The 26,585-nt window shown below is 44.0% G+C and overlaps 1 protein-coding gene across 16 annotated transcripts in view; it reads right to left on the reverse strand.

Moving 5' to 3' along the window:
- The window catches only part of GGNBP2 (gametogenetin binding protein 2), an 88,591-nt gene that overhangs the window by 12,859 nt on the left and 49,147 nt on the right, over positions 1-26,585 (reverse strand). For 10 of the 16 annotated variants that reach the window (XM_070735348.1, XM_070735347.1, XM_070735342.1 and 7 more), the window contains 7 exons: positions 24,718-24,971; positions 21,783-21,881; positions 16,774-16,887; positions 12,271-12,480; positions 5,428-5,602; positions 3,145-3,342; positions 2,572-2,716 (listed from right to left, as the gene is read on the reverse strand). In XM_070735348.1, the coding sequence (XP_070591449.1) occupies positions 2,572-2,716; positions 3,145-3,342; positions 5,428-5,602; positions 12,271-12,480; positions 16,774-16,887; positions 21,783-21,881; positions 24,718-24,971 (1,195 nt within the window). The remainder of the gene's footprint in view (positions 1-2,571; positions 2,717-3,144; positions 3,343-5,427; positions 5,603-12,270; positions 12,481-16,773; positions 16,888-21,782; positions 21,882-24,717; positions 24,972-26,585) is intronic. The other 6 variants (XM_070735349.1, XM_070735340.1, XM_070735350.1 and 3 more) reach the window with 1 other exon arrangement.

The following is a 26,585-nucleotide window of genomic DNA, read 5'->3' on the forward strand; positions in this document are numbered from 1 at the left end:
AGAAGGCCAGCTCTGTGGGACCTAATCGGTCGCTGGGATTCGTGCGGCAGAAGGCGGTCCCGGAGATATTCTGGTCTGATGCCATGAAGGGCTTTATAGGTCAAAACCAACACTTTGAATTGTGACCGGAAATTGATCGGCAACCTGTTGTGGTTCCGTCTGAGGCCCCTCCGGGAACGGCTGACCTTCTGTCGGTTTCCAGCTCAGAGGGAGAGGCTGAGGAACAGGAGGTGCAGACAGACGAGGAGGAATCCCGGGCTGAAGAAGAGGGAGGACAGCCAGAGTCCCACCAGGGGGAGCTCTCCTCAGCAAGCAGCCTGGATTCCTTAGAGGAAAGTGCACAAGCCATAATTGATCTGCGACAACGGAGAGCTAATCAGAGACGGAGTCAATTGGCTAAATACTTTCAGCACTAAAGTGGCAGCAGCTGGGTTTGGGTGTGGTGCTCTTGGGAAAGGCTAAAAGGCAGACCCACCCTTCCTGGCTTGTGGAGTTTTATCTTTGAGAGTCGTGGGACCTGACTGTGAACTTTGGTGTCTTGGAATCCTGGTTTGTGCCTTTGACTATTGAAACCTTGGGGGGGGGGGGGGGGTGCCAGCAAGAAGCTTGCTGTATTGTCTGGACATCAGGACCCTGCTGTACCATATTATATCCTGTCTGTTGGAAAGAACAGGTTTTCCTCTGTGCTTATTTTTTCCAGTTATAAAATACTTTTGGCTTTTACCAGAGTGTCTGGCTGTTTTTTCCAGTTGGTGTTGAGGTCTGGGGGAACCCAGACAGAACACAACCAATGCAGACTGCGGAGTGTTGGTGTAACATGGAACAAACGTCCAGCAGACGTGGTTAGTAAATCCACAGTAACTGAATTTAAACATGCCTGGGATAAACATAAATCCATTGTAAGATAAAATACAGGAAATAGTATAAGGGCAGACTAGATGGACCATGAGGTCTTTTTCTGCCATCAGTCTTCTATGTTTCTATGTTTCTATACCTTGGGAAGCCCATGATTGCTCTCGCAGCAGCATTCTGCGCGATCTGTTTACTGTTTGATTGTCTGAGTTGGAAGTTCCTGACATCATCATCATTTTTATTTTTTTTATTTATTACTTTTGTCCAATACACAATAATATACAATGAAGCTTATAGAGATATAGTAGAGAAGATATATAAGATATAGGAGAGACTATAGGACAGGGGACGGAAGGCACTCTAGTGCGCTTATGTACGCCCCTTATTGACCTCTTAGGAATCTGGAGAGGTCAACCATGGATAGTCTAAGGGTAAAATGTTGGGGGTTAGGGGATGACACTGCAGAGTCCGGTAATGAGTTCCACGCTTCAACAACGCGATTACTAAAGTCGTATTTTTTACAGTCAAGTTTGGGAGTGGTTAATATTAAGCTTGAATCTGTTGTGTGCTCTTGTGTTGTTGTGGTTGAAGCTGAAGTAGTCTTTGACAGGCAGGACATTGCAACATATGATCTTGTGGGCAACACTTAGATCTTGTTTAAGGCGTCGTAGTTCTAAGCTTTCAAGACCCAGGATTGTAAGTCTAGTTTCGTAGGGAATTATGTTTCGGGTAGAGGAGTGAAGGGCTCTTCTGGTGAAGTATCAACTGCAACGACTCTGGCATAAGCCAGTGAAAGTGGTCCCAGTGGTACTTGGCACACTGGGCGCAGTGCCACAGGATCTCAGCGGACATTTGAAAACCATCGGAATTGACAAAATCTCCACCTGTCAATTGCAAAACGCCGCTTTACTGGGATCGGCAAACATAATTCGCCGCTACATCACACAGTCCTAGGTACTTGGGAAGCGCCCGACTGGTGATGAAATATGAAATCTAGTATAGTGATCCCGGTTTGCTGTGTTGTATTGACATAATAATAATTATTATTATTATAATAATTATAATAATTATAATAATTATAATAATTATAATAATTATAATAATTATAATAATTATAATAATTATAATAATTATAATAATTATAATAATTATAATAATTATAATAATTATAATAATTATAATAATTATACTTGTATGCCACCCTTCTCCAAAAACTCATATAAAAATACTCATATAAACCAGTTTTAAAGAGAACAAAAGTCCTAAACCATATAAATAGTCTTATATCTCTATTTTCTACCATATAATCTCCTCCTCCAACTCTTGTCTGCAATTCCCACTTCATTCTAGCACTGATACTGTTAACTAGTTGGAGAATGAAACGTCCACGCGAAAACAATGAAGTTCAGAAATCACCGAAGACCTCACAGTAAACAACACCCCAGTCAAGGGACAACCAGCTGAAACAATCAGTAAACAACAGCCTAATCTAGGAACAACTAAGGACACACCCACCAACACTGATTGGACAAGCCGTCTTTATATAAACAGAGTGCAACCACCACCCCTTCTAGCATTGATGATGTTACCTAGTTGGGTTATGAGACGTCTGCAAGAAAACAACCAAGCTCAGAGAGTGTCGGAACCCCACATAAACAACTCAATTTGGTTATTTAACCACAACTTAAGCAAACTCCGCCGAGAGCTGGCTCCACCTACCTTTTTTTATTTTAGGTGAACCCAGTAAAGTACCACCAGTGGGACAAGTACAAGAAGCATTCGCGTTGGTCACAATGACCTCGACGCAGCTGCTCTGTTCTTCCGGGCTGCCGCAGGCTGTGCAGCTGGTTTCCAAGAAATTTTCCTTAAAAGAGACAGAAAAGGGATGTGAACACGTTAGAATATTCGTGACTGGGAGAGCCAGTGGTAACAAGGTCAGCCAATGAATGGGCGTAGCAACTGCGTTAGCCAATGGGAGCTAAACACTTCTGAGTCTGTGCAGAGAATCGAAACTGAGAAGCTAAAGGCTGGGCATGGCTCAGTCTCCACTCTGTACTCTTCCACTCTGAACTCTGCTGAAATGAAACTGACTGTTCTTTGCTGCCTGTAACTGATAGAAGAAGAATTCTACTTGTGGTATTGTGGCATTATTATTATTATTTATTAGATTTGTATGCCGCCCCTCTCTGAGGACTCGGAGCAGCTCACAACAAAATACAATGTCACAAATCCAATATATTAAAAAAACACATTAAAAACCCATTATTAAAAACCATACAACTCATCCCTCACCTTTTCTTGGCTCCGCATGTCCTTCTCCTCCATCACTTGCATCGGAGCAGGGATCTCGCAGACACACTTATTTTTCCTCCGGTTCTTCCGTTTTTGACGCTTCTTCTCCTGCTTGAGTTCCCGCACCCTCTCCTCTTCAGAGAACTCTTCGCACAGCTGCTCCAGACGGCTGATGCCTTGCACCCTCTCCACCGCCATCTGTTTAGAACAGGGGTTGGCAACCTTAAGCACTTAAAGAGACACAGAGGTCCTAACCCATATAACACCCACCCTCCGCGCACTGCGCTGGCTGCCAATTGGTCTCCGGTCGCAATTCAAGATGTTGCTTGTTACCTATAAAGCGCTACATGGCTTAGGACCAGCCTACGTACGAGACGGTCTCCTGCCATATACCTCTCAGAGACCTATTAGATCACAAGGAGTTGGCCTCGATTAAACAATGCAGGTTGACAGGCCCAAAGGGGAGAGACTTCTCTGTGGCTGCCCCAACGTTATGGAACTAACTACCCCCCGTTGTCTGTACTGCTCCCACCCTATTGTCCTTCCCAAAGGCCGTGAAGACCTGTCTTTGCCAGTAAGCCTGGGAGCCGTGAATGTAGATTTGTAACCGATTCTGTACGTATGTGAGTATGATTGGATAGTTCATTAGGGTTTATTAAGTTTTACAGTTCTTATTACTCATATTTGACTTTGTTTATTGTATGTACTATTTACAGTGCCCTGAGTCCCATTGGGATTGGGCGGCATAGAAAATTAATTAAATTAAATTAAATTAAATCTCCCTGTACAATTCTGGAACTGACCACAAGTCTGGTTCCCCCACCGTAAAGTCTCCTCCTAGGGTGGCGTCTTTTTTCCACTGCTAACCAAAAGTCTGTTTCCCCCCCGTAGAGTTTCCTCCTAGAGCGGCATCCTTTTTCCTCTATCTGTCCTAACCCTATCACTTGAGGAGCAGACTGGCGACAGGAAGCGGCTGCAGAGGGATAAAAGAGCCACATGTGGCTCCAGAGCCACTGGTTGCTGACAAAGACAGTGGTTAGCGGGGCAGGATGACACTTCCTGCCCCCAGTCCGAGCCAGAAAGTTTGGAGACCTGTGTTCTAAGGCAGTGTTTCCCAACCTTGGCGACTTGAAGATATTTGGACTTCAACTCCCAGAATTCCGGATACTATTTACAGTTTATTTACCTAAATACCTGACTATTTACAGGACCGCCTTCTACCTTATACCTCCCAGTGCCCACAGAGTCGGCCTTCTCTGGATCCCGTCCGCCAAACAATGCTGGTTGGCGGGGCTGTGGGGGAGAGCCTTCTCTGTGGCAGCTCCGATGCTTTGAAACCAACTGCTTCCGGAGATCCACATTATCCCCACCCTACAGGTCTTCTGGAAAGCCGTTAAGACCTGGCTTTTCCGGCGGGCCTGGGGCCACGAATGATTGAGACTATGAATGGTTTTCAGAGTTATAAATGCATTTTTAACATTGCTTTTATTATGCTTGTTGTTGCAATTTATATTGATACGGTTCTGTATTTATTGTTATTATTGTAAACAGCCCAGAATCCAACTGGAATTGGGTGGCATATAAATTGCACAAACAAACAAACAATACAACTAGCACACTGTCATTGCAAAACTGTAAATGTGATATACTATTTAAAAATGTACAATAAAAATATTTAAAATATTTAAAAATATATTTTTAAAAAAGAGAGAACAAAAATAAACGATCAAGAAGGAAAATAAATAACTTAAATAAATCACATTGAGGAGACTTTAAGGAAACGAAGAAGAAAAACATCTTAGTTATGTTAGAACATAGATAGGAAATTATGAACTAAATGAGTTTTTCAATGAAAAGTTAGTAATATTAATTTGATTTAGAGTGAATCTTATTTGTTGCTAATATATTCTTTGTTACTAATACGACTTACTATTATTAATTAATAACATATTACTATAAGGAGTAGAGTTAAAATGAAAAGGTATATATGCTATCGATATGAAAATCTGCAAACAATTTTGAAATGTATAAGTTAAAACAACTAAGTAAAGAGAGAGCAAGGTCATCTCTCTTGTTTTTAAAGTTGAGTGTTTATTTTTGTATGTAATCTATATTTGTACATAAAATATTCTTTTTTCTAATTAAAAAAAATTATAGAAACAAATTTTGGGGTAGGGCGCTAGCAAAATGTATCGCTTCAACCCAGAATTCCATAGACCCCAATGCTCTTCCTACTTCCTGCTTCTATCCCCTCCACGTAAGAAAGGAAACAAGAGCCGCTACCTCAAAGCTTTTGCGTAAAGCATCGACCCCCAGGTAGAAGAGCATCTGCCACGTCTGTTCCTCGGCCCGCAGCTTCTGCCAGATGCGGTGCAGCCGTTCATAAAGGTGGATGCCCAAGCAGGTAAGGACCTCTTCCTGGGCAATGTCTATGGTCTTCGCGTGTCTTTCTCGTCTCCTGCGGAAAAGAAAACGAGCATGGAAAGATGGCAAGGTACACATAGAAACATAGAAGATTGATGGCAGAAAAAGACCTCATGATCCATCTAGTTTGCACTTATACTATTTCCTATATTTTATCTTAGGATGGATATATGTTTATCCCAGGCATGTTTAAATTCAGTTCTTGTGGATTTACCAACCACGTCTGCTGGAAGTTTGTTCCAAGCATCTCCTACTCTTTCAGTAAAATAATATTTTGTCATGTTGCTTCTGATCTCTCCCCCAACTAACCTCAGATTGTGCCCCCTGTTCTTGTGTTCACTTTCCTATTAAAAACACTTCCTTCCTGAACCTTATTTAACCCTTTAACATATTTAAATGTTTTGATCATGTCCCTCCGTTCCCTTCTGTCCTCAAGATTATACAGATGGAGTTCATGGAATCTTTCCTGATAGGTTTTATGCTGAAGACCTTCCACCATTTTTGTAGCCCGTCTTTGGACCCGTTCAATTTTGTCAATATCTTTTTGAAGGTGAGGTCTCCAGAACTGAACACAGTATTCCAAATGTGGCCTCACCAGCGCTCTATACAGCGGGATCACAATCTCCCTCTTCCTGCTTGTTATACCTCTAGCTATGCAGGCAAGCATCCTACTTGCTTTCCCTACCTCCTGACCGCACTGTTCACCCATTTTGAGACTGTCAGAAATCACTACCCCTAAATCCTTCTCTTCTGAAGTTTTTGTTAACACGGAACTGCCAATACAGCCTCTATTAGATTTAGTAGACTAAGAAAAAGACAAGAATTCTTGTATGGGAAAAGGAAGTAATCTGTAGTTTTTAACTCTAGGGGATGGTAGACCACTCCTATTAAGTATTTAAGGGTGGATTCATGGGGAAATCGAGTGGAGTTTCAATGTTTGTAATGGAGTCAGTCTGAGGTTTGGGGTTCCAGACGTGCTACGCTAGCAAACTGTTATTTCTCTGCTAAAATCCATGGAGTAGAAATGCCCCTGTCTGTGGAACATCTGAAGAATCTGTGTGTCTGTGTGACTCAGAGAACATTTATCTCCCCTCGTGTTGTGGTTAGCTCTGGCCCAGCTCCTGCCCTAAGGACTGTGGATGTGGGGGAGACATCCACGTGCTGCAGGCCTGTTTTGCCCCCGGTGGAATCTGCTGATGAAGGCTCCTCTAACCAAGAAGACATGAGTGACAGGGAGGAGGAGAGTGTGGCAGACAGCTCAGAAGGAGATCAATTATCTAGCTCCTCCTTGGATTCAGAACAAGAGTTAATGATGCAGCCACACATGCGGAGAGCGATGCATAGGCAGCAACAACTGAGATATTATTATCAAAGAAAATGAGGCCACCTGTGGTTGGGTGGGGCTGGGGTAATTAGTGAGGCTGCTATAAAGAGCAGCCTGTGGGTTTGGCCATTGTGGAGGATTATCTGATCGCTGTGTTTCGTGACTGCTTGACTGACTTTGACCATTGTGTGCTGATTTTCCCCCGCTTTGAAACTAAACCAGAGCAAAGTGTGTTTCACTTTCTGAAAGAAGAAGAACTGTGAATTGCCTCACAGCTGCAAGCTAAGTATCTCAGAACTGATAAGGGACTTGTACAAATTACCAGACATAAATGTTAAAAATGAAGCTAAGTGAGTTTTCCAGTGCTGTTGTAACTTCGAACGGTCACTAAATGAATGGTCTGCCTGGGTACCACAAAGGAGAGGCAAAACAAGCAACCGATCCATGGAGCAGCTTCAGCTATTTTGGAAAGCCCAAATTATTTTTCAAAAAGGAATCCATGCAAAAAATATCCGTTTATCCAAACGTCTTAAATCTTTCAAAACATGTCAAAAACCAGGATGGTGAAGGTGTTATTTTTAAATGGAACCTTATTTTCCTCTTTTCAATGGAAAAAAACAGGGTAGCAAACTTGCTTTAATAAACACATTAGCAACCAACATCCCTCTGTGGGTTTGCTTATTTATTTGACTTTTTAAATCCCGCTATTATTGGTATAAATAACTCAAGGTGGAAAAGGTACATAATATTCTTGTCCTCCTCCTATTTTCCCCACAACCACAACCCTGATGTTTTTAGCAGGATGCTTCCTTGAGAGACAAGAGAAAGCTTAGCATGAGGGCCCAGATCGTTGGGGACTAGGTGCTTACTTTGTAAACCACTTAGAACAGTGCTTCTCAAACAGTGGGGCACACACTCCCAGGGGGGCACAGAACGATGCTGGGGGGTTGCATGTGAACTCGGGGAACATGCATGGTCCCCCTCGATCGATTCACCCAGAAGGGGAATACAGTGATACCTCGTCTTACAAACGCCTCGTCACACAAACTTTTCAAGATACAAACCCGGGGTTTAAGATTTTTTTGCCACTTCTTACAAACTATTTTCACCTTACAAACCCACCACCGCCGCTGGGATGCCCCGCCTCCAGACTTCCGTTGCCAGCGAAGCACCCGTTTTTGCACTGCTGGGATTCCCCTGAGGCTCCCCTCCATGGGAAACCCCACCTCCGGACTTCCAAGTTTTTGTGATGTTGCAGGGGAATCCCAGCATTGCAAAAATGAGCACTTTGCTGGCAACAGAAGTCTGGAGGTGGGGTTTCCCATGGAGGGGAGCCTCAGGAGAATCCCAGCAGCGCAAGAACGGGTGCTTTGGCTGGCAAAAGGGGTGAATTTTGGGCTTGCACGCATTATTGGCTTTTCCATTGATTCCTATGGGAAACATTGTTTCATCTTACAAAACTTTTCGCCTTAAGAACCTCGTCCTGGAACCAATTAAGTTTGTAAGACAAGGTATCACTGTATTTTCCCAGTTGCACACTGCTCGGAGCTCGGAAGAGAAGGCGGCCAGGCGGGACGGGGCAGCGGCAAGGGTTCTTGTTCTTGGCCCCGTGTCAAAAGAGGGCCCCTACCACGGTAACCTATGCCCGTCTAACCAAATAAAGGCTCCCCTGAGTTCAGTGTCACTTACTCCCAGGTAAGTGGGTGGAGCAGCCTTCCCCAGCTAATAGTTTACTTGCAGCTTATAATACGTAAAATAATAAATATTAACACTAAAATTCCAATGGGGCTCAGATCAGAGAGTTGGGGGCACATGAAATGTTTAGAGTTGGGGGCAACGTAATAGAAAATAATTGAGAAGAACTGGCTCAGAGAGGGTTGTAAAGCATTGTGAAGAGGTATAAGTGCTAATGCTATTGCAGGCAAACTGCCCACTGCCACTGACTGTTTGGATAGAGGTGGCAACAAGTCAGCCAATGGGAACTGTTTGGATAGAGGTGGTAACAGGTCAGCCAATGGGAACTGTTTGGATAGAGGTGGTAACAGGTCAGCCAATGGGGACCTAGATAGCTAGGAATCTGGGCGTGGCTTAGGTTTACTGAACTATTTATATATGAGTACTTCTGTGATTCTATAGTGTCTGTATTATATCTTGCTTCTGGGAATATTACTTCAGAATATTCCCAGAAGCAGAAGGAAAAGGGGGGGACACGATCAAAACATTTAAATATGTTAAAGGGTTAAATAAGGTCCAGGAGGGAATTGTTTTTAATAGGAAAATGAACACAAGAACAAGGGGACACAATCTGAAGTTAGTTGGGGGAAAGATCAAAAGCAACGTGAGGAAATATTATTTTACTGAAAGAGTAGTAGTTGCTTGGAACAAACTTCCAGCAGACGTGGTTGGTAAATCCACAGTAACTGAATTTAAACATGCCTGAGATAAACATAGATCCATCCTAAGATAAAATAAAGGAAATAGTATAAGGGCAGACTAGATGGATCATGAGGTCTTTTTCTGCCGTCAATCTTCTATGTTTCTATGTTTCTGTGATCATTGCTTCTGGATTCCACTGTTGTATTGTATATGAAAACATATTTTTATATATAATTGAAGTCCATTTACTTGTGTGCTGGTCAGATTTGCTGCAAACTCTGACACACCTTCTTCCTCCTGCTTTCCCCAAATCAACCCTGGGCTGAGAGAGAATGGCCCAAAGCCAACCAGCCGTCTTTCATGCCTAAGGTGGTACTAGAACTCATTGTCTCCTGGTGATAGCCTCAAAATCCCCCAGCCATCTTTCATGCCTAAGGTGGTACTAGAACTCATTGTCTCCTGGTGATAGCCTCAAAATCCCCCAGCCATCTTTCATGCCTAAGGTGGTACTAGAACTCATTGTCTCCTGGTGATAGCCTCAAAATCCCCCAGCCATCTTTCATGCCTAAGGTGGTACTAGAACTCATTGTCTCCTGGTGATAGCCTCAAAATCCCCCAGCCATCTTTCATGCCTAAGGTGGTACTAGAACTCATTGTCTCCTGGTGATAGCCTCAAAATCCCCCAGCCATCTTTCATGCCTAAGGTGGTACTAGAACTCATTGTCTCCTGGTGATAGCCTCAAAATCCCCCAGCCATCTTTCATGCCTAAGGTGGTACTAGAACTCATTGTCTCCTGGTGATAGCCTCAAAACCCCCCAGCCATCTTTCATGCCTAAGGTGGTACTAGAACTCATTGTCTCCTGGTGATAGCCTCAAAACCCCCCAGCCATCTTTCATGCCTAAGGTGGTACTAGAACTCATTGTCTCCTGGTGATAGCCTCAAAATCCCCCAGCCATCTTTCATGCCTAAGGTGGTACTAGAATTCATATTCTCCTGGTGACAGGCCCAAAATCACCCAGGCGGCTTTCATGGCCAAGGCTAAAATGACCAGATTATACTGTAAATTAAAAGGGGGGCAGGGGGACATGACTGGAAAATCTCTACAGACTATCTATCTATCTATCTATCTATCTATCTATCTATCTATCTATCTATCTATCTATCTAATCATCTATCTTTCTATCTAATCATCTATCTAATCATCTATCTATCTATCTATCTATCTATCTATCTATCTATCTATCTATCTATCTATCCAATCATCCATCCATCTATCTATCTATCTATCTATCTATCTATCTATCTATCTATCTATCTATCTATCTATCTAATCATCTATCTATGTATCTATCTATCTATCTTTATTGGATTTGTATGCCTCCCCTCTCCGCAGACTCTTCTGACCCTTTTATTGCAGTAGAAACTGCAGTAAGAGAAGGGGAAAGAGCTTTCATGGTTCTTTCTTATATTGGAATGTCGGATAAGAGCGCGCCCGATCTTTGTCTCTCTCGCACGCGCAGTTGGCCATGTGCAAAGAGACCCATGGTGATGCCACATGATCACACGGCATCAAAGGAGCATTGTGGCTCCAAAGCAATCAAATCCAGGGAGTCAATCAACGTTATGTCTTTCACGCAATTAATATATGTCTTTCAAAAAATTGCGACTTTTTAAAACCGCCGCGGGACGCGGGACAAATCGGTAAAAAGCTGGACTGTCCTGCCAAAAGTGAGACGTCTGGTCACCTTAGCCAAGGCAGAATTAGAATTCATATTCTCCTGGTGAGTGGCGTAAAGTCGCCCATCTGATTTCCATTGCTAAAGCTGGACTTGAACTCAACACTCTCCTACTTTCCAAACAGGTGCCTTAACCACTAGCCCAAACAGGCTCTCTCAAACTGGACTGCAGGCAGATTGATAAAAGAGATTCGCCAAAGAATCCCTTAAAAAGGGGGGGGTCCCCTACCTTTATAGCTGGATGGCCCGGCCCAGTGCAGGATGGGGTGGTGTGAATGGCAGACGCATGCATGCACACACAGTTTATTTGTGCGAGTGGCCTACACATGCGCGAAGCACTGCTCTCGCAAATGGAACTTCAAACAGGATCGGAGAGTTTTATTTATTTATTTATTTATTAGATTTGTATGCTGCCACTCTCCGTAGTGCGAGTGCTCGCACGCAAAGATCCACTAGCGTCTTCTACTCGCCCGAGTGGAGCTTCATGCGCAAGTGGAGTTTTGCATACACACTCGCCCTGTGGTGGGCTCCTACCAGTGCGGTCTAGAGCAGTGTTTCCCAACCTTGGCAACTTGAAGATATCTGGACTTCAACTCCCAGAATTCCACAGCCAGCGAATGCTGGCTGGGGAATTCTGGGAGTTGAAGTCCAGATATCTTGAAGTTGCCAAGGTTGGGAAACACTGGTCTAGAGCACAGCACCGATAGTAACCCACTGATTATGCAATTTTCGCCGAATTTTCCCCCGGAGTCTCCGTGTCGGAAGAAGTCCCTTTTGCCCGCCCTCGTCTTATTACCGCCCGTTATTCTTCGTCTGAAGCACAGCTAACTAGCTCCTTCTTAGGCGACACCAGAAACAAAATCGCCAAAAATTAAATCAACAGTGGGCTCCTACCTATGCGGCGCTCTGGACCGCAGCAGTAGGAACCTACCGCTGCGCTTGCCCATTCCTCCCGTTTGCAGACATTTTGGAACAGGCCGGGGCACAAGGTTAGTGGACCTTATAAAACCAACGTGTGCGAAGGAAATTGGTTTGCCTGGCGAACCCACGTCCCAGCAGCACCGAGCAAACCCACTCAGAAGGCCCGTGTGCCACCGAGAGGCCAACAGCGCGGCAGACCGAGAGGTGAGGCAGGCCCACGTACAACAATGTATATCTTTGAGACAGAAGTATACATTTTCTTTGGGGGGGGGGGGGGTGGTTGGTAGTGTAAAAAAAAGAGAAGCAAAAAGCGCTAGAAAGCCCAGTCTAGCCAATTACATACTCATACCCTCCTGCGAACTCGGGTTCGGCTCGGCCGAGGAGGTGGGCGATGAAGTCGGTCTCGCAGCAGACGTGGATGTGGTGCTCGTGAGGGCAGCAGCGCAGCCCCTCGTAAAGGGTGGCGCAGTAGCCTTTCTCTTTGCTGCAGTCCAGCTCGCCGATCAGGATGGTGTAAGCCCGCAAGACTTTGTTTTTGCAGTCGGTGCAAAACCTAGTTTTTAAAAAAAAAAAGAATTATAGTATGTTTTTTTTAAAAGAGAACACTTGACAGTTTTTACGTCATGATTCTTGACAAATGTATATTTTCTTTTATGTACATGGAAAGCAAAGGCACTAAAGACAAATTCCTTGTGTGTCCAATCACACTTGGACAATAAAGAATTCTATTCTATCTAGACAGGCCTTTTCATATAGGGTGAATATATTTTTATTTATTTATTTTGTTATTTGGATTTCTAGGCTGCCCTTCCCCAAGGGATTCGGGGTGGCTTACAGCATAAAAAGAATTCAAAATGCATAATTATAAAATCCAAATCTAAAAACTACATTCAAAAATCCAAACATTTAAAACCTAATTTTAAAAATCCCAAACATTTAAAACCATTCGACTGGCTTCATCTCATCACAGTCAGCGCTCAACGGCCCCAGGCCTGCCGGCAAAGGTGTGTTTTTAAAACCTTTCCAAAGGCCAGAAGGGTGGCAGAAGTGCAAATCTCAAGGGGGAGTTGGTTCCAAAGGACCGGAGCCATCACAGAGAAGGCCCTTCCCCTAGGCCCCGCCAGGCGACATTGCTTGGCTGACGGGACCTGGAGAAGGCCGACCCTGTAGGATCTAACCGGTCGCTGGGATACATAAGGCAGGAGACGATCCAGGGTTATTTTTTTCCCTAGGATGGAAACACTTGAAATACATTTTTTTAAAGGATGATATACTTGATGGAAAATGATTGGCAGATGCGGATTTAATGACAAACAATTGAATGTACAGTAAGTCCTTGACTTGCAACCATTTGTTTAATGACCATCCAAAGTTACGACAGCATTGAAAAATAGCATTAGCATGAGCAGACTTATATACCGCTTTATAGTGCTTTACGGCCCTTTCTAAGCGGTTTATAGAGTTAGCACTTTGCCCCCCACAATCTGGGTTTCTCGTTTTACCCACCTCGGAAGGATGGAAGGCTTGAGTCAACAACATTGAGCCGATCAGAATCGAACTCCACACTAACGGAAACTTCAGGTCGTGCAGAATGCAGCTGCGAGAGCAATCATGGGCTTTCCCAAATATACCCATGTTACACCAACACTCCGCAGTCTGCATTGGTTGCCGATCAGTTTCCGGTCACAATTCAATGTGTTGGTTATGACCTATAAAGCCCTTCATGGCACCGGACCAGATTATCTCAGGGACCGCCTTCTGCCGCACGAATCCCAGCGACCAGTGGGTCTTCTCCGGGTCCCGCCAACTAAACAATGAAGCTTGGTGGGACCCAGGGGAAGAGCCTTCTCTGTGGCGGCCCCTGCCCTCTGGAACCAGCTCCCCCCAGAGATTAGAATTGCCCCCACCCTCCTCGCCTTTCGTAAGCTCCTTAAAACCCACCTCTGCCGCCAGGCATGGGGGAACTGAGATATTCCTTCCCCCTAGGCCTTTACAATTTTATGCATGGTATGTCATTATTATTATTATTATTATTATTATTATTATTAATTGGATTTGTATGCCACCCCTCTCCGCATGTATGTATGTATATTTGGTTTTACAATAAGGGTTTTTAACTGTTTTAATATTGGGTTTTCATATGCTGTTTTACTACTGTTGTTAGCCGCACCAAGTCTACGGAGAGGGGCGGCATACAAATCCAATAAAATAAAATAAAATCAAACTACGGGCAGAATTAGCCTACGATGTTGCACTGCCATCACTGCGCCACCAGGTGATTTACCTGGTAACCGTCTGACTCAACAGGGACTTTATCATTATTTTTCACACCGCCATTTCAGCACCCCCATGATTGCATGATCAAAGATGTTATGCATTTTTTGACCAGCAAAGTCAATGGGGAAGCCAGGATTCACTTAACAACCGTATAACTAACTTAACAAGTGCAGTGATTCACTTAACAACTGTGGCAAGAAAGGCCGTAAAATGGGGCAAACTCATTTATTTATTTATTCATTCATTCATTCATTCATTCATTCATTCATTCATTCATTCATTCATTCATTGGATTTGTATGCCGCCCCTCTCCAGAGACTCGGGGCGGCTAACAACAGTAATAAAACAATGTACAATAATAATCCAATAAATACTAAAAATGATTAAAAAACCCATTAATATAAAAAACCAGACATACATACAGACAGACATACCATGCATAAAATTGTAAAGGCCTAGGGGGAAAGAGTATCTCAGTTCCCCCATGCCTAGCGGCAGAGGTGGGTTTTAAGGAGCTTACGAAAGGCAAGGAGGGTGGGGGCAATTCTAATCTCTGGGGGGAGTTGGTTGCAGAGGGCCGGGGCCGCCACAGAGAAGGCTCTTCCCCTGGGTCCCGCCAAGCGGCATTGTTTAGTTGACGGGACCCGGAGAAGACCCACTCTGTGGGACCTAACCGGTCACTGGGATTCGTGCAGCAGATGTCTCACTTAGAAACAGCAGTTAAGATACAATGGGAGATAATTTAGAAGGTGATATTGATTTAAACTCTTGTTCTTTAGCATTTACTATTTTTTCCTTCCATAAAATGCTGTACGTTAATTTAGGTAATGATTAACCATGGGGACAATTAATGTAAGTATTAATGCTTAAGAATTTTGTAATGATTGACAATTATTTCCTGGGATGATACAACTTCATACAGCATTGTTCTCACATCGATTTTCAGTATTTCAAGTTTTCCTCTTTTTCGTTTCATAAGATTGTGCGTGTTTATTTTAGATAACGATGAACCACGGTGACAATCGATATAAACATCCCTACTTAAAGAGTTTTGTAATGATTAACAATTACTTCTCAAGATAACAGAGAGAGGCTTGGGGCTTAATATTGTTTTCACTTAGTTTTTTAATATTTCCATTTTTCCTTTTTCTAATATGTGCATTTGTTTTAGATCAGGGTAATGTGCTGATATCAATATAACTATTAATGCTTAGAGTTTTTGTAATGATGGACAATCATCGGAATTATCGGAAACTTCAGATCGTGCAGAATGCAGCTGCGAGAGCAATCATGGGCTTTCCCAAGACACGCCCATGTTACACCAACACTCCGCAGTCTGCATTGGTTGCCGATCAATTTCTGGTCACAATTCAAAGTGTTGGTTATGACCTATAAAGCCCTTCATGGCACTGGACCAGAATATCTCCGGGACCGCCTTCTGCCGTACGAATCCCAGCGACTGATTAGGTCCCACAGAGTTGGCCTTCTCCAGGTCCCGTCGACTAAACAATGTCATTTGGCGGGTGCCAGGGGAAGAGCCTTCTCTGTGGCGACCCCAACCCTCTGGAACCAGCTCCCCCCTGAGATTAGAACTGCCCCCACCCTCCTTGCCTTTCATAAACTCCTTAAAACCCACCTCTGTCGTCAGGCATGGGGGAACTGAGATAACTTCCCCAGGCCTATATTGTTTATGTATGGTATGTTGTGTGCATGTTTTTTTAAATTATGGGTTTTTAGTTTTAATTATTAGATTTGTATTGTACGTTGTTTTTCTATTACTGCTGTGAGCCAGCACGAAGAGGGGCAGCATACAAAATAAATAAATGAATGAATGAATGAATAAATAAATAAAATAAATGAACAAATAAATGAACAAATAAACAAATAGACAAACAAATAAATAAATATGTCTCAAGGTGATTTAATGAATCTAGTACTAAATATTCATTGAATTACAGTATGTAATCTATGCAACAGTAAATTTTAAGCTCTGACCATATTATTTACTTGTATTCTATTTTCCATCCAGTTTTTTTCTCTTTTTCTTTCCTTTTTTTTGTTTTGTTCACTTACCGTATATTTTCGGAGTACAAGATGCACCTTTTCCCTCCTAAAAGAGACCGGAAAGTTGGGTTCCCACCACCACCAAGCTTTTTTCCCCCAGCCCTAACGAGGTGCTAAAGATCTTCCCTACTTGCTGTTGTGGTTAGCTCTGGCCCAGCTCCTGCCCCAAGGACTGTGGATGTGGGGGAGACATCCACATGCTGCAGGCCTGTTTTGCCCCCCCCCCCCCCGTGGAATCTGCTGATGAAGGCTCCTCTGACCAAGAAGACATGAGTGACAGAGAGGAGGAGAGTGTGGCAGGCAGCTCAGAAGGAGATCAATTATCTAGCTCCTCCTTGGATTCTTCCAAAGAACAATCGTGGTGGATTTTTCTTTAAAGCTTCCACAAGTAGATTCAATGCCTTTGAATACACCCCAGTGTCACCTTTGACCTTCCTTTGGTGACCACCAGGAGTAAAATGCAGGGGAAAAGAAGAGGCGATTCTTCCCAACCTCAGCCACTCACCTGTGTTTTCGGAGGTAAGCTTCTAGCGTTTCTAACAGGCAGTTAGAATCGATTAAGACTACTTCATCTCGACATTCCTGCGACATGAGTTCCCATATATCCATCCAGCATCCTCTGAAGAGGAGTAAAAAAAAAAAAATTATTTATTTAGGGAAAGCACATGGCCATCCATCTCACCTGAATAGTTCTGGGCAGCTAGGCAATGGGGACTTCATTCCATCCCCATCCCACACTCGGAGGTACCAAGTATGAAGCTGTATGAGAATTACCGTATTTTTCTGAATCTTCGACAACATCACCACCACCACCCCAAAAAAATGAGTGAAAATTTCAGTGCATCGTATAGATTGAATATCAGCTTATTTTTTGGCCTCCCGAACAGCCAACGCATCATGTTTTTGGCCCCCAGAAGCACTCTGCAGTGCTTCCACAAGTTCTATTTTGGCCAAAAAGGGTCCGTTTTTTGGCCAAAAAGGGCTTGTTTTTGGCCTCCTGAGTCCTCCATGCTTCGTGTTTTCCCTCTCTCTGGCCGCGAGAAACACTTTGCAGTGATCCACACGTCCCGTTTTTGCCAAAACCGGGCCTGTTTTTTCACCTGCAAAGTGCTTCTGGAGGCCGGGGAGGATGAAAATGGGACGCGTGGGGGCCAAAGATTATTATTATTTTCTTGTTTTCCTCCTCTAAATCAGTGTTTTTCAAGCAGTGTGCCGCGAGACATGGTCAGGTGTGCCGCGAAGAAGGAAGCTCAGGTTCTGGTCTCGCAGCTTTTTGCTGAGAGAGAGAGTGAGAGTGAGAGAGAGAGAAAGAAAGCAAGAGAGAGAGAGTGAGAGAGAAAGCAAGAGAGAAAGAAAAGAAAGAGAGAAAGAAAGCAAGAGAAAGAGAAAAGGAGAGGAAGGGGGAGAGAGAGAGAGAGAGAGAAATGAGCAAAAAGGGGAGGAAAAAAGAGAAATGAGAAAATGAGACAGAATGAGAGGAAAGAGAGAGAAAATAGAGAGAAGTGACTCTTGATTTAAAGCATATGATAAAAAGCACCCAAAGAATAAGAGAGAAAAACCCCCCAGCCCTCACCTGTTTTTGGAAATGGTTCAAGAGTGTGTATACACACACACAAACACACTGGGGGGGGAGGAGACAGGGATGGAAAAAGAGAGGAGAGTGTCTTAGAGTGTCATTTTGGTAGGTGGTGTGCCCCAGGATTTTGTCAAGGTAAAAAAATGTGCCGCGGCTCAAAAAAGGTTGAAAATCACTGCTCTAAATCAAGGTGCGTCTTACAGTCCAGAAAATACAGTAAATAACCAAATAACCAGCATTCACAAAACAATTTTCAGTGGTCTGCAGGACGTTATTTTTGATCTACGGGCAGTCCTTGATTTTTGGTGACCACTTGAAATTACAGCAGATCTGGAAATAGCAATAGCACTTAGACTTATACATCGCTTCACAATGTTTTACAGCCCTCTCTAAGCTGTTTACAGTCTCAGCACACTTAGGACCGTTGTTTAACATACCCAGGGTCATATGAGTTACATTCAGATCCTTGACTTCTCACTCACATCTGCGACAGTGGCAGTCTACCCTGGTTGCACGATACTCTTTTGCAACCTTCCAACGGGCAAAATCAGTGGGGATTCACTTAACATCTGGGTCCACTGGAACAAGTGCGGTGATTCACTTAACAAATTTCTAATTTAGCCACATAAAATTTTTGGGCTCCCCGGTGGTCGTAAATCGAGGATTACTTCTATTTAAGAATTTTTTTAAAAATTAAGATAAAGTCATCCTTGTGGATTTTACTCTGCTAATCTTGGCCGATGATAGCTGGGGCCGCTGGTCATTTCTGTTTCAAGGCCATTGAGACAGCATTGTCAAAAGAAATTTCCATGATCATGTGGCCAGTATGATATCATGGAATGCTGTTACCTTTTCACTGAAGGGGTACCACATTTTTCAGAGTATAAGACGCACCTTTTCCTCCCTTTAAAGAGGGTGGAAATCTCAGTGTGTCTTATACACAGAATGCGGCCATTTTAGGCCTCTAGAAGCCCCGCCCCCACATCTCATTTTAGTGAAAAATATGCCTATATTTTTAGCAAAAATTGTTGAAATCTCATCCGCGTGAGGAGATTTCGCTTTGGGCGCATGCACAGAAGCAAAATCTGTCATGGGGGGGGGCGCACAGATTTGGGCAATTTTTGACCCTGTTTTTTCCTCAAAAATTGTTGAAATCTTGCCCGCGTGAGAAGATTTCGCTTTGGGCGCATGTGCATAAGCAAAATCTGTCAAGGGGTCGCGCACAGATTCTGGCAATTTTTGACCCTGTTTTTTCCTCAAAAATTGTTGAAATCTCGCCCGCGTGAGGAGATTTCGCTTTGGGCGCATGTGCATAAGCAAAATCTGTCAAGGGGTCATGCACAGATTCTGGCAATTTTTGACCCTGTTTTTCCCTCAAAAATTGTTGAAATCTCACCCCCGTGAGGAGATTTCGCTTTGGGCGCATGCGCAGAAGCAAAATCTCACACGGAGGTGCGCACACACTTGCCGGGCGTGCGCATAGCCGGGCCGCCCTCTAGAGCCCTTCAAAAACCACTACCGGATTGCCAATCCCTTCCAAACCAGGTGGGGCCCGTTGCTGCCGCCGAGCTATTTTTAAGAAACAAACAATTCGACATTTTCTGGTATAGTTTACCTGCTGGCTCCCTGGAAAGGTCCACAGTAGAAAGTGATCCTACATTTGCTCTCCTTCCTGTCTTCTTCGCTAGATCTCTTATCTGCACCTAACTTCTCTGTGCTGGGGGTGCTACCGTTCCCTTCGCTAGGGTATACAGCATTAAAAGAAGAATTCAGAGGTGTTACCACTGTGCAAATGGAGGGGTTTCCTTTTGGGGATCCTGGGCCCTTCACAGACCCACCTCTCAAACCCTCCTCACAAAATTGGATTACGTCCCAAGAGCGGAACAACAAGGGGGGGGGGAGTTATCGGGCCGGTCAGGAGGCTGAAAAGGAGTTGGGGAATCCCAATAGGGAATTCCATGGGCGGAGCTTTGACGTCACAAAGACGTCCCTCCTGGCCGGCCGAACTTCAAAAGGCGACAGCCGGGCAGCGGGGCTTCTCAGTGGCCTCCCGAACGCCAAACCCAGAAGTTCGGCAAAAGTTCGGGTTTGGCGTTCGGGTTCGGGAGGACGCCGAGAAGCCCCGCGGCTGTTTTCAAAAGGTGACAGTCGGGCGGCGGCGGGTTTTTTGCGGGTTTTTTCCCTTGCACGCATTAATTCATTTTACATTGTTTCCTATGGGAAACAATGTTTCGTCTTACGAACCTTTCACCTTACAAACCTCCTCCGGGAACCAATTAAGTTCGTAAGACGAGGTATTACTGTACAGTATTTATAAATTTAAATTTACAAATAATGTTTTTAAACTTGCTTCCTTGCAACTGAAGATAAATTAAAATTCAGTTTCCACTAAGGGAGACTGAAGATAAAAAGTCAGAGCTTGCTGTCTAGAGGCAGTCCTCGACTTACGACGATTCACTTAGTGACTATTCAAAGTTACAACGGCACTGGCTGTTTTTCACACTTAACGACTCATATTTATGACGGCTGCAGCGTTCCGGTGTCATGGAATCCCTTTTTGCAATTTTCTGACAAGCCAAGTCAATGAGGAAGTCAGATTCACTTAACAACCGCCGTGATGCACTTAACAAGCGCAAGCGAGAAAGGTCGCAAAATGAGACAATGCTTAACTTAAGAGCTGTTTCAATTAGCAACAAAAAAGTTGGGCCCAATCGGGGTCGTAAGTCGAGGACTCCCTATTCTCTGAAACCCATAGAGTCGATTTTTATGTTAAAAATCGACCGTACTTTTAAGAGTTCGTACAGGAGGCCTGAGATCCTCAGAAAATGTTTTGTACACAGTAACAAAGGTACATTTTTCAAGATAGAAACATAGAAACACAGAAGTCTGACGGCAGAAAAAGACCTCATGATCCATCTAGTCTGCCCTTATACTATTTCCTGTATTTTATCAGGAAAGACTTAATGAACTCAACCTGTATAGTCTGGAGGACAGAAGGAAAAGGGGGGACATGATCAAAACATTTAAATATGTTAAAGGGTTAAATAAGGTTCAGGAGGGAAGTGTTTTTAATAGGAAAGTGAACACAAGAACAAGGGGACACAATCTGAAGTGAGTTGGGGGAAAGATCAGAAGCACCATGAGAAAATATTATTTTACTGAAAGCGTAGTAGATGCTTGGAACAAACTTCCAGCAAACGTGGTTGGTAAATCCACAGTAACTGAATTTAAACATGCCTGGGATAAACATCCATCCATCCTAGGATAAAAATACAGGCAATAGTATAAGGGCAGACTAGATGGACCATGAGGTCTTTTTCTGCCGTCAGTCTTCTATGTTTCCATGTTTCCAATATAAAATAAAAAATTGTAAAAATATAAAAATTGATGGCTGATAATCTCCATAGACGTTCTGTAGAGGGGGTCAAAATATTCAATTTTATATTCCCAGTGTTGTCGCTTGCAATTGCATGCTCACACACACAGCCTGAAAAAAAATAAAGATAATGCATGCTCTGATACAACTTTCAGGGGGGTAAAAAATGGATTAAATTGCTCCTTTTGTCTCATTGTGCTGGCTGGCTAGAGACAATTCTCACTAAGACACTGCCACCAAGGGGCAATTATTGGTGCCAAAATTTGCCAAAGCTTTTTACGCTCCTAGTTTTTTTACAACCTATACAAACACGGCCTTGGTAGAAAAAAAATCCTTTTTGTGGCCACAAAAGCACCATTATTTTTGTCCATTTCTACTTTCTTTCAGCATGTCCAGCAGTTTACCAACTCAGCCACTTCCTGCCCAGAGGTGCCCTAAGGATTGTGCCCAAAAAACCATCGGACTGAGTGTTCTTTGTATTAACGCTTACTGTACACCGCCCAGAGTCCATAAGGAGTCGGGCGGCTCATAAGTCTAATAAATTAAATTAAATTAAACTTACCCCAAGGGTTTCGGTTTGTGAGTGTCCAGCGAATGCAGCTGGCACCTCTTGTTCTTCTTGCTTTTCGGAATTGCGTCAATCATTTCATTTAATTTGGACCTTTGGAACGGGGGAGGAAAGAGGGGGGAATATGAATACTTTTAAATATTTTTTAAAAATATCTACAATACAGTCAAATCTCTCACAATTTGAAAAAAAATGTAAGCAATCTTGTTATTCCTATCATTTACTAGATATACAAAATAATTAAAAATTGTTGTCTAGCAATTAACTTTGGACAATTTATGATTTAGGTAATATGATTGAAATTAATAAAGATTAAGATTTAGGTAACAATGATATAATATAGCAATGTAAAACTAGTAGGCTGATAACTTTTTTTTAAAGCTGTAACAATAACGGCAACATGTAGGTTGGCAAATGGGCAAACTATTGAGTGTTTAAGACATGATATATAACTGTAATTTTGAATGGTGATATCTGGTTTTATTACTGTTGTGAGCCGCCCCGAGTCTTCGGAGAGGGATGGCATACAAATCTAATAAATAATAATAATAACAATAATAACAATAATAATAATAATAATAATAATAATAATAATAATAATAATAAATGTCTGTATAAGTTGTGTTTTGTTTTATGCTATTTGCTTTTTTTCTTACTGTAAATAATAAAGTTTTTTTTTTAAATGTAAAAAAAACCTTGAAAAGTCCATTCAACATTACATTTCCCATCCAAAATTATTTTGTATGAAGTACAGATGCTCTTTCTTAAACTTTTGACTCTATAGGTAGTCCTGAACTTACGACAGGTCATTTAGTGACCATTCAAAGTGAGGAGAATCAACTTACAATCATATTTCATACTTGCAACCGTTGCAATGTCCCCACGGTTAGTTAGTAAGTTAGTTTATTTATATTTCTATGCCGCCCAACTCCCTAGGGCAGTGATGGCAAACCTTTTTTTCCTTGGATGCTGAAAAAGCATAAGCATGCACTATTGCCCATGCGTGAGTTCCCACGCCCATAATTCAATGCCTGGGGAGGGCGAAAACAGCTTCCCCTGCCCCCCGGAGGCTGGAAATGGCCTGTTTCCCAACTTCATATACCTCCGAGATTGTCTTCTGCCACACGAATCCCAGCGGTCGATTAACAATGTCGTCTGGCGGGACCCAGGGGAAGAGCCTTCTCTGTGGTGGCCCCGGCCCTCTGAAACCAACTCCCCCCAGAGATTAGGACTGCCCCCACCCTCCTCGCCTTTCGTAAGTCATTAAAAACTCATCTCTGCCGCCAGGCATGGGGAAATTAACACACACGCCAATTCTCGAGGTTGGTGTATGGTTTGATTGGATTGTGTGATTGTTTTATTATAAGGGTTTTAAATTGTATTTTTAAAAATTGGATTTGTACACTGTTTATGTTGTTGTGAGCCCACCCGAGTCTTCAGAGGGGCGGCATACAAATCTAATAAATTATTATTATTTTTATTATTAATGATTATTCTGGTGGGCCCAGTAGGCTCATGTTTCACCCTCCTCAGGCTCCCAAGGCTTCCCTGGAGAGGGTAAAAATGCCCTCCTCCATTCTCCCCCCCGGGAGGCTCTCTGGAAGCCAAAAACGCCCTCCCAGAGCATCTGTGCAAGCCAAAAACCAGCTGGCCAGCACACACATATAGACGTTGGAGCTGAGCTCGGGCAACAGCTTGCGTGCCAGCAGATATGGCTCCGTGTGCCACCTGTGGCATCCACGCCACAGGTTCGCCATCACTGCCCTGGAGACTCAGGGCGGCTCACAACAAAAATAAACAGGGATCAACCTAAAAACATTTCAATTTAAAATAATTGCAGCCATCCATATATTCATGGACCGACCTTGCTAGTAACACCACCACCACGCCCCCCGGGGTTAATGGCCCCTGTTGGAAAAGCTAGGTCTTTACGACTTTCCGGAAGGCCAATAAAGTGGGGGCAGTGCGGATCTCAGGAGGTAGCTAATTCCAGAGAATAGGGGCAACCACAGAGAAGGCTCTCCCCCCACGGACCTGCCAGCTGACATTTTGTCAAGTGATCCAAATTCAGACGCTTGGCGGCTGGATTCGTATTTATGACGGTTTGCAGCATCCTGTGTGTGTGTGTGTGTGTGATGCGATTTACCTTTTGCGACCTTCTGACAGGCAAAGTCAATGGGGAAGACAGATTGACATAGCAACCGTATTACTAACTGAATAACTAATGATTCACTTAACAACAGTGGCAAGAAAGGTCGTGAAAGCAAAGGTAATTTAACTGCTAAGCCGCAGAAATTATGGGCTCTCTGCTGCAGTTGTAAGTCAAGGACTGTTTCATCTATCTACTATCTATCTATCTATCTATCTAGCTAGCTAGCTAGCTAGCTAGCTAGCTAGCTAGCTAGCTAATCTATCTATCTTATCTATCTATCTCTATCTCTCTCTATTTATCTCTCTCTCTCTCTCTCTCTCTCTCTATCTATCTATCTCTATTTATCTATCTCTATCTATCTATCTAATCTATCTATCTATCTATCTATCTATCTATCTATCTATCTAATATAATCTATCTATCTATCTATCTAATATAATCTATTTATCTATCTATCTATCTATCTATCTATTAATCTAATCAATCTATCTATCTATCTATCTATCTATCTATCTATCTATCTATCTATCTATCTATCTAGTCATTAAATTTGTATGCCGCCCCTCTCTGTAGACTCAAGGCGGCTCACAACAGTAATAGAAAAAACAATGTAGAATACAAATCTAATAATTAAAACTAAAAATCCATAATTAAAAAAAACACATGCACACAATGGAGATGGCTTTATGTAGACTTTCCTCTGTTTTTTTTTATTTTTAAATCTTCCCACGCCACTCCGGAGGGACATGGCAAGGCACTGACCCTCAGTGATCTTACCCATGCACGTAAAAAAGCGTGTAAAGCTTCTTCGCATCTCTCATGCAGCTCGGAGTGACAGACAGGACTCCCTTGGACCCGACCGTGAGTGGCTCAAGAGCAGGGTTGCCGGACTCCACCAGCTGAGAGAAGAGGCGCTCCACGCTACGGCGGCAGCCGACACAGGGGACAAGCTGAGAAAGGGCGCTCAGGACTTCGCGTGACGTCACCATCATAGCGATACTCAAATCTTGCTGCTTCAGCATGCTATGCCTCTGCAGAGGGGAAAGAGCAAGGGACGCTTTAAAGAAACGGTTCAGCGCAACAGCGACCATCATCTGACCATAACTGCAATATATTGGCTGCAGGTGTTGCAGACTGCCACAAGAGGGAGCTAGCTTATTTTTTCTGAGTCACCCTCTCTGTTTCTTTTTATCTGGCTATTCACTATTAGGTTAGCTCTGCAATCTCACTGTATTGTAGTTATGTATAGCAGCTAAAAAGTTGTTTAGGCTTGATATCTTTGTTTGCTGATTATGACAAAGAACCTTGGTAAGAAGTAAAAAGTGTACAGTGTTCCCTCGATTTTCGCGGGGGATGCATTCTGACCGCCCATGACAGTCTAATTTCCGCGAAGTAGAGATGCGGAAGTGATACCTCATGATACGAACTTAATTGGTGACGGGAGGAGGTTCGTAAGGTGAAAAGTTCGTAAGATGAAACAATGTTTCCCATAGGAATCAATGGGAAAGCGATTAATGCGTGCAAGCAGAAAACTCACCCCTTTTGCCTCATTGCTGCCGGCATTCAGATCGTTCGGGGGTGGGTAGAGGAGGGGGGAGACCGGGGGGGGGAGAGAGACAGTGCAGACTGCCCAGAGGGAGCCTCATGGGTGGATTGGGTAGACAGTTACTGTCCGGCTGCAATGACTCAAAGGGAAGGGAGGCGGAATACGGGAGGAGGAGGGAGGCAGCCTCCACGCTCCAGGAGCTAATTGGCCAAAGACGTTCCCAGCCCAGCGCTTTTACATTGATCCCTTTCTCCGCCTCCCTCCCAGCCTCCGGACCGCATTCGCCTTCCTCCCGCCCGCAGCCGACTGACCGTGGGATCCTTCCCGAGCTCGGAGAGCTTCCTGGGAATGAAAGCTCGCGAATGCAACAAGGGCGAAAGCCAGTGCTGCGAAGACCAGGCGGCGCTCCAGAGCCTCTGCGGCATGTTAAAGACTGTCTCCTGCCTGCCCCTGCTCTTCTGCCAGAGCGGGGACAGGCAGGAGGAAGTTATGCCGGATACGGGCGATGGGTGGGACAGAGGGGTGGGGTTAAGCCTCCTTTGGCGGCTGGGGAGCTGCGCAGCTTTGCCTTTTGCTGGGAGGGCAAGTGAAGCGCCGGATCTCCTGCCTCCTGCCTCCCCCCCCACCCAAATGTCTCCGCTGTAGCAGCTGCTACAATAGACTTCCACGCCTTTCGTCCGTGCCTGGCGGGAGGTGAAGAGTGCTTTGCCCAGTGCAAAGTTGACAGCAAGCAGTTCCGCAGTCGCCGAAGGAGGCTTAACCCCACCCCTCTGTCCCACCCATCGCCCGTGGCCAGCAGAAGAGCGGGGATAGGCAGGAGGAAGTTATGCCGGATACGGGCGATGGGTGGGACAGAGGGGTGTGGTTAAGCCTCCTTCGGCGACTGCGGAACTGCGCGGCTTTGCCTTTTGCTGGGAGGGCAAGTGAAGCGCCGGATCTCCTGCCTTTTGCCCAGCCAAACCCCCAAATGTCTCCGCTGTAGCAGCTGCTACAATAGACTTCCACGCCTTTCGTCCGTGCCTGGCGGGAGGTGAAGAGTGCTTTGCCCAGTGCAAAGTTGACAGCAAGCAGCTCCGCAGTCGCCAAAGGAGGCTTAACC

The sequence above is a fragment of the Erythrolamprus reginae genome, chromosome 1 (assembly GCF_031021105.1).
Source record: "Erythrolamprus reginae isolate rEryReg1 chromosome 1, rEryReg1.hap1, whole genome shotgun sequence".
Classification (NCBI taxonomy): Eukaryota; Metazoa; Chordata; class Lepidosauria; order Squamata; family Dipsadidae; genus Erythrolamprus; species Erythrolamprus reginae.